The sequence below is a fragment of the Artemia sp. Qi Xiang Cuo genome, chromosome 16 (assembly GCF_049724085.1).
Source record: "Artemia sp. Qi Xiang Cuo chromosome 16, ASM4972408v1, whole genome shotgun sequence".
NCBI lineage: Eukaryota > Metazoa > Arthropoda > Branchiopoda > Anostraca > Artemiidae > Artemia > Artemia sp. Qi Xiang Cuo.
The window spans coordinates 35,503,694-35,512,909 of NC_142809.1; the positions used below are offsets into that span (position 1 = coordinate 35,503,694).

At 34.5% G+C, this 9,216-nt stretch overlaps 1 protein-coding gene across 1 annotated transcript in view; it reads right to left on the minus strand.

Annotated features, from left to right (window-relative positions):
- Positions 1-3,195, minus strand: part of LOC148942838 (dynein axonemal intermediate chain 1) — a 49,750-nt gene extending 46,555 nt beyond the window's left edge. Inside the window, exon 1 of the mRNA XM_089102372.1 lies at positions 3,184-3,195. Within this exon, the coding sequence (XP_088958498.1) occupies positions 3,184-3,195 (12 nt within the window). The remainder of the gene's footprint in view (positions 1-3,183) is intronic.
- Between the last annotated feature and the right edge of the window lie 6,021 nt (positions 3,196-9,216).

A 9,216-nucleotide genomic window follows, 5' to 3' on the forward strand; every position in this document is an offset into this window, starting at 1 on the left:
TGCAAGAGTTGGAATATTTCAGTAGTGTTTGGTTGTGGTTTACCTTGTCACAGTTACATTTTCTTGATTTTTCAAAGTTCATTTTGAATTTCTTTCGTTGAAATGCAAGAGTTGGAATATTTCAGTAGTGTTTGGTTGTGGTTTACCTTGTCACAGTTACATTTTCTTGATTTTTCAAAGTTCATTTTGATTTTCTTTCGTTGAAATGCAAGAGTTGGAATATTTCAGTAGTGTTTGGTCGTGGTTTACCTTGTCACAGTTACATTTTCTTGATTTTTCAAAGTTCATTTTGAATTTCTTTCATTGAAATGCAAGAGTTGGAATATTTCAGTAGTTTTTGGTTGTGGTTTACCTTGTCACAGTTACATTTTCTTGATTTTTCAATGTTCTTTTTGAATTTCTTTCGTTGAAATGCAAGAGTTGGAATATTTCAGTAGTGTTTGGTTGTGGTTTACCTTGTCACAGTTACATTTTCTTGATTTTTCAAAGTTCATTTTGAATTTCTTTCGTTGAAATGCAAGAGTTGGAATATTTCAGTAGTGTTTGGTTGTGGTTTACCTTGTCACAGTTACATTTTCTTGATTTTTCAAAGTTCATTTTGAATTTCTTTCGTTGAAATGCAAGAGTTGGAATATTTCAGTAGTGTTTGGTTGTGGTTTACCTTGTCACAGTTACATTTTCTTGATTTTTCAAAGTTCATTTTGAATTTCTTCGTTGAAATGCAAGAGTTGGACTATTTCAGTAGTGTTTTGGTTGGGGTTTACCATGTCGCAGTTTCATTCTCATGAATTTCCAAATATCATTTTGAATTGCTTTCATTGAAAAGCAATAGGTGAAATATTTCAGAGGTGTCTGCCTGTTTTATACATTTTCCAAGATACAGAATCTTGATGGTTCTAAGTTCATTTTGTATTTCATTCGTTTAAATTCCAGAGTTTTTATATTTCACAAGTATTTGGTTATGGTTCACAATTTCAAACTTAAATTTTCTTGATTTTTAGATTTTCAAATTGAATTGATATAAATGAAATTAAATATTTGTATTATGTAAGTATTTTTTTTTTATTGTATAAAAATGATATGTTAAAGATTAGTTTTTTTTAATAGTTCATTTCGAATTTCTTTAATTGAAGTTCAATATTTGGACTACTTCAGTATCTTTCGGATATTGTTTAACTTGCCACGGCTAATTAATCAGTTATTTTACATGTTCAATTTGACCTTCTCTAGCCTAAAAGCAAAACATGGACTATATAAGTAGTGTCAGGTTTTTGTTTAAATATTCAAAGTTAAATTTTCTTGATTTTTATTTGTTAATTTTGATTTTCAGATGTTCTGCACGTGTTTGAATATTTCAGTTGTGTTGTCTTCTAGTTTACCTTGTCACAGTTTAATTTTAATTTTATTTCAAAGTACATTTTGTTGGACTTTCGCGGAAGATCTAGTGATTTAATTGTTGTGTAGCGATTAGTTGTGGATTAAATTGTAACAGGAAAATTCTAAAGTTCTTACAATGTTGATTTTGTTCTGTTTCCGTTTAAAATCAGGAGTCAGAAACTTTCAGTAGTGTTCGCCTACGATTCACATAACCACAGTTACATTTTCTTAATATTTAATTGTTCATTTGACTTTCTTCGTTGAAATGCAAGATTTGGAATATTTCAGTAGCGATCGGTTGTGGTTTACCTTATCACAGTTAGATTTTCTTGATTTTTCAAAGTTCATTTTGAATTTCTTTCATTGAAATGCAAGAGTTGGAATATTTCAGTAGTGTTTGGTTTCGTTGAAATGCAAGAGTTGGAATATTTCAGTAGTGTTTTGGTTATAGTTTACCTTGTCACAGTTACATTTTCTTGATCTTTTAAAGTTCATTTTGAATTTCTTTCGTTAAAAAACAAGAGTTGGTCCTTTTCCGGTGAGTATGGTTAGGTTAGACTAGATTAAGTTAGGTTAGATTAGGTTAGGTTAGGTTAGCCTACGTACGCTTCACTTAGGTTAGCTTAGGTTAGGTGAGAGACATGCGAAAAGTTAGGTGTATGATTAGGTTAGGTTAGGTTAGATTAGGTTTGGTTAAGTTAGGTTAGGCTAGGTTAGCCTACGTACGCGCGCGTACGTAGGCTAACCTAGCCTAACCTAACTTAACCGAACCTAACTTAATCTAACCTAACCTAACCTAATCATACACCAAACATTTCACATGTCTCTCACCTAACCAAAGCTAACCTAAGTGAAGCGTACGTAGGCTAACCTAATCTAACCTAATCTAACCTAACTTAATCTAGTCTAACCTAACCATACTCACCGGAAAAGGACCAACTCTTGTTTTTTAACGAAAGAAATTCAAAATGAACTTTGAAAAATCAAGAAAATGTAACTGTGACAAGGTAAACTATAACCAAAACACTACTGAAATATTCCAACTCTTGCATTTCAACGAAAAATTCCAAACACTACTGAAATATTCCAACTCTTGCATTTCAATGAAAGAAATTCAAAATGAACTTTGAAAAATCCAGAAAATCTAAGTGAGATAAGGTAAACCACAACCGATCGCTACTGAAATATTCCAACTCTTGCATTTCAACGAAAGAAATTCAAAATGAACTTTGAAAAATCAAGAAAATGTAACTGTGACAAGGTAAATCACGACCAAACACTACTGAAATATTCCAACTCTTGCATTTCAACTAAAGAAATTCAAAATGAACTTTTAAAAATCAAAAAAATGTAACTGTGACAAGGTAAACCACAACCAAACACTTATGAAATATTCAAACTATTTCATTTCAACGAAAGAAATTCAAAATGAACTTTGAAAAATCAAGAAAATGTAACTGTGACAAGGTAAACCACAACCAAACACTACTGAAATATTCCAACTTGCATTTCAACGAATGAAAATCAAAATGAACTTTGAAAAATCAAGAAAATGTAACTTTGACAAGGTAAACCACAATCAAACACTACTGAAATATTCCAACTCTTGCATTTCAACGAAAGAAATTCAAAATGAACTTTGAAAAATCAAGAAAATGTAACTGTGACAAGGTAAACCACACCCAAACACTACTTAAATATTCCAACTAGATCTATACATAGAAAGAAATTCAAAATGAAATTTGAAGAATCAAGAAAATGTAACCTTGACGAGGCAAGTCACTACTCAACACAATAGTAAAATACCGTTTCTTGCATTTCCATGAATGAACTTCAAATGTGAATTGAAAAATAAAGACCAAAACCCAGTGACAATTTTAAAACCACACACTAACAACAGACCTAAAACAACAATTGAAATGAAATGAAAGAAATTCATAATGAAATTTGACATATCTAGAAAATGTAACTGCGACAAGGTAAACCACAACCAAACACTACTGAAATATTCTAACTCTTGCATTTCCACGAAAGAATTTCAAAATGAACTTTGAAAAATCAAGAAAATGTAACTGTGACAAGTTAAACCACAACCAAACACTACTGAAATATTCCAACTCTTGCATTTCAACGAAATAAATTCAAATGTACTTTGAAAAATAAGGAAAATGTAACTGTGACAAGGTAAACCATATCCAAACACTATTGATATACTACAACTCTTTTGCTTTTCAACAAAAGACATTCAAAATGATCTTTGAAAAATCAAGAAACTGTAACTATGACAAGGTCAACCACAACCAAACACTACTGAAATAGTCCAATTCTTGTATTTTAACAAAAGAAATTCAAAATGAACTTTGAAAAATCACGAATATGTAACTGTGACAAGGTAAACCAAGACAAAACACTACTGAAATATTACAACTCTTGCATTTCAAAGAAAGAAATTCAAAATGAACTTTTAAAAATCAAGAAAATGTAACTGTGACAAGGTAAACCACAACCAAACACTTCTGAAATAGTCCAACTCTTGTATTTCAATTAAGAAATTCAAAATTAGCTGTTAAAAATCAAGATAATGTAAATGTGAAAAGGTACACCAAACCCAGACTAATGAAATATTCAAAATCTGGCATTTAAACTACATAAATTCAAATTAAAATTGTAAAATCAAGAAGATGTAACAGTGACAATTTAATACACAACCAAACAATACTTCAATAGTAAAACTCCTTCTTTTCCACTAAAGAAAATATAATTTAAAATTTACAAATCAAGAAAATTTAAGTGTGACAATTTAAATCACATCCATACTCTTCTGAAATATTCCAAAACTTGCATTTCAATGAAAGACATTCAAAATGAAGTGTGAAAAATCCAGAAAATTTAAATTTGACAAGGTAAAACACATCCAAACACTACTGAACTATTCCAACTCTTGCATTTCAACGAAAAAAATTCAAAATGAACTTTGAAAAATCAAGAAAATGTAACTGTGACAAGTTAAGCCATAACCAAATGTTACTGAAATATTCCAACTTATGCATTTCAATGAAATAAATTCAAAATAAACATTGAAAAATCAAAAAAATGTAACTGTGACAAGGTAAACCACTATCAAAAACTACTTAAATATTCCAACTCTTTCATTTCAACGATAGAAATTCAAAATGAACTTTGAAAAATCAATAAAATGTAACTGTGACAATGTAAACCACAACCAAACACTGCTGAAATATTCCAACTCTTGCATTTCAACAAAAGAAATTCAAAATAAACTTTGAAAAATCATGAAAATGTAACTGTGGCAAGGTAAACCACAACCAAACACTACTGAAATATTCCAACTCTTGCATTTCAATGAATGAAATTCAAAATGAACTTTGAAAAATCAAGAAGATGTAATTGTTACAAGGCAAACCACAACCAAACACTACTGACATATTCCAACCCTTGCATTTTAATGAAAGAAAATCAATATGAACTTTAAAAATTCATGAAAATGTAACTTTGTCAAGTCATACCACAAATAACCGCTACTGAAATATTCCAACTCTTGCATTTCAAAGAAAGGAATTCTAAATGAACTTTAAAAAATCAAGAAAATGTAACTTTGAAACGGTAAACCACAACCAAACTCAACTTAAATGTTCCAACTCTTGCATTTCAAAGAAAGAAATTCAAAATGAGCTTTGAAAAATCATGAAAATGTAACTGTGAGAATTTAAACCACTTCCAAACTCTACTGAAATATTCTAACCCATGCATTTCAATGACAGAAATTCAAAATTATATATTAAAAATAAGTAAATTGTAACTGTGAAAATGTAAACCTAGACCAAACACATATGAAATATTCCAACTGTTTAATTTCAACGAAATAAATTCTAAATGAACTTTGAAAAATCAAGAAAATGTAACTATGACAAGGTAAACAATAACCAAACACTACTGAAATATTCCAACTCTTGCATTTCAACGACAGAAATTCAGAATGAACTTTGTAAAATCACGAAAATGTAACTGTGACAAGGTAAACCACAACCAAACACTACTGAAATATTTCAACTCTTGCATTTCAACGAAAGAAATTCAAAATGATCTTTGAAAAATCAAGAAAATGTAACTGTGACAAGGTAAACCACAACCAAACACTTCTGAAATATTCCAACTCTTGCATTTCAACGAAAGAAATTCAAAATGAACTTTGAAAAATCAAGAAAATGTAACTGTGACAAGGTAAACCACAACCAAACACTACTGAAATATTCCAACTCTTGCATTTCAACGAAAGAAATTCAAAATAAACTTTGAAAAATCAAGAAAATGTAACTGTGACAAGGTAAACCACAACCAAACACTACTGAAATATTCCAACTCTTGCATTTCAATGAAAGAAATTCAAAATGAACTTTGAAAAATCAAGAAAATGTAACTGTGACAAGGTAAACCACCATCAAACACTACTGAAATATTCCAACTCTTGCATTTCAACGAAAGAAATTCAAAATGAACTTTGAAAAATCAAGAAAATGTAACTGTGACAAGGTAAACCACAACCAAACACTACTGAAATATTCCAACTCTTGCATTTCAACGAAAGAAATTCAAAATGAACTTTGAAAAATCAAGAAAATGTAACTGTGACAAGGTAAACCACAACCAAACACTACTGAAATATTCCAACTCTTGCATTTCAACGAAAGAAATTCAAAATGAACTTTGAAAAATCAAGAAAATGTAACTGTGACAAGGTAAACCACAACCAAACACTACTGAAATATTCCAACTCTTGCATTTTAACGAAAGAAATTAAAATTTAACTTTGAAAAATGAAGTTATTTTATCTTTGACAATTTAAAACATACCCAACCTACCCTTAATTAATAAAAATATTTAATTACAAAGAAATAAATTTAAAAACATCTTTTAAAAATAATTAAATTTTAACTGTGACATGGTAAACCGTAACCAAACACTACTTAAATATTCCAAATCTTGAATCTCAACGAAAGAAATTCAAAATGAACTTTGAAAAATCAAGAAAAGTGTAACTGGGACAAGGTAAACAACAAACAAACACTACTGAAATATTCCAACTCTTTCATTTCAATGAAAGAAATTCAAAATGAACTTTGAAAAAATCAAGAAAATGTAACTGTGACAAGGTAAACCACATCCAAACACTACTGAAATATTCCAACTCTTGCATTTCAGTGAAAGAAATTCAAAATAAACTTTTAAAAATCACGAAAATGTAACTGTGACAAGGTAAACCACAGCCAAATACTACTGGAATATTCCAACTCTTGCATTTCAACGAAATAATTTCAACATTAACTTAGAAAAATCAAGAAAATGTATCTGTGACATGGTAAACGACAATTAAACACTACTGAAATATTCCAACTCTTGCATTTCAACGAAAAAAATTCAAATTGAACTATAAAAATTCAAGAAAATGTAACTGTGACCATGTAAACCACAACGAAACACTACTGAAATATTCCAACTCTTGCATTTAAACGAAAGATATTCAAAATTAAGTTCGATAAATCAAGAAAATTTAACTCTGACATGGTAAACGACATCCAAACACTACTGAAATATTCCAACTCTTGCATTTCAATGATAGAAATTCAAAATTAACTTTGAAAAATCAAGAAAATGTAACTCTGACAAGGTAAACCATAACCAAACACTACTGAAATATTCCATATCATGCATTTCAACCAAAGAAATTCAGAATGAACTTTGAAAAATCAAGAAAATGTAACTGTGACAAGGTAAGCCATAACCAAACACTTCTGAAATATTTCAACTATTGAATTTCAACTAAAGAAATTCCAAATGAACTTTGAAAAATCAGGAAGATGTAACTGTGACAATGTAAACCACAACAAAACACTACTTAAATATTCCAACTATTTCATTTAAACGAAAGAAACTAAAGTTGAAAATTTAAAAATAAATAAATTTTAAATTTGAAAATGTAAACCAAAAACAAACACTACTTAACTATTACAACTCTAGCATTTCAACGAAAGGAATTCAAAATTAACTTTGAAAAATCAAGAAAATGTAACTGTGACAAGTTAAAACACAACCTAACACTAGGGAAATAGTCCAACTCTTGCATTTCAACGAAATAAATTAAAATGAACTTTGAAAAATCAAGAAAATGTAACTGTGACAAGGTAAACCACAACCAAACACTACTGAAATATTCCAACTCTTGCATTTTAGTGAAAGAAATTAAAAATGAAGTTTGAAAAATCAGGCCTTTGGAGTGTCGGGGGACCTTTTTTTTTGGGGGGGGGGGGGAGGGGCCGGGGGGAAGGGTCGTTCTGTGTCTCAATGCACAAAAAAAATATTAAAAAATGGGGCGGCGCATCCCTGCGGCGCATCCCTGCGGCGCATCCATGCGGCACCTCCCTGCGGCGCATCCCCTGCGGCGCTTCCCCCGACCCGCGGCGCATCCTCCTGCGGCGCATCCCCAGACGGCGCTTTCCTGGCCCGCGGCGCTTCTCGGTCCCGGGGGACCTTTGAGGACTGGGGGAGGGCATTTGGGGTCCGGGGGGCCCTTTGGGGGTCCAGGGGCCCTTTGAGGACCAGGGGAGGGCCTTTGAGGGTCTGAGGAGAGCGTTTGGGGTCCGGGGACCTTTGGGGGTCTGGGGGGCCCCCCCGGGGGGGGGGTCTGGGGGAACCTTGAGGGCCGGGGGCCCTTTGGGAGCCCAGTGGACCTTTGGGGACCGGGGGAGGGCCTTTGGGAGCCCAGTGGACCTTTGGGGGCCGGTTGGCCCTGTGGGAGCCCGGGGGACCTTTGAAGACCAGGGGAGGGCCTTAGGGGGTCTGAGGAGGGCGTTTGGGGGATAACATTTCGAAATTTTTACTTTTTAGTTTCCTTTTTTTGCGGCGCATCCCTGCGGCACATCCTGCGGCGCTTTCCTGCGGCGCTTTCCTGCGGTGCCTCCCTGCGGCACATCCTGCGGCACTTTTCTGGCCCGCTGCGCAGCTCGGCGGCGCATCCGGCGGCGCGTTCCGGGCCCCCGGCACAGCCCGGCGGCGCGGCCCGGGGCCGGGGGCCCGTGGGGGGCCGGGGGAGGGCCTTGGGGGCACAGGGAGGGCCTTTGGGGCATCGGGAGGGCCTTTGGGGCACCGGGAGGGCCTTTGGGGGTCGGGGGGTGGCAGTTGGGTGCCGGGGGGACATTTGGGGACCGGTGGAGCGCCTTTGGGACTCCGTTGGTCCTTTGGGAGCTTGATGGGCCTTTGGGGGACCCGGGGATGGCCTTTGAGGGTCTGAGGAGGGCGTTTGGGGGGCTGGGGCTCTATGGGTCCTTGGGAGACCTTTGAGTACCGTAGGGCTTCCTTCGGGGTGGGGGGGGGGCATCGGAGCCCTTTGGGGTTGGGATAGAGGACCTCGCAACACTGTTCAAATGGAACTTGTGTATTATAACGACCACAGAGTTTCACCCTCAAATTCTCTTCTAAAACCTTTCCTAAAATCTTCTTTCAAAATGTCTCTAACTGTTTCGCCGAAATAATCCCATAAAATGGATAAAACGGTTTCGCCCCAAATAATCCCTAAACGTAATTTCAGCGTGTTCCTTTTGTTTAGCATCTCTGCGCTAACGCATTTCAAATTTCTAGGAAACCCTTTCCTACGTTAATCTCTTCATCTCATAAATTTTCTTAGCTAAACTATTAGGGTTTCGTTAGAATATCGATTTATCTCTCCGACTTAAAGCTCAGTGAAGCCGTATTTAAAAATAGAATATCTATCTCTTTAGACTCCCGCATAATTCCAAGATAACAAGTGATGTCAATTATAATTCC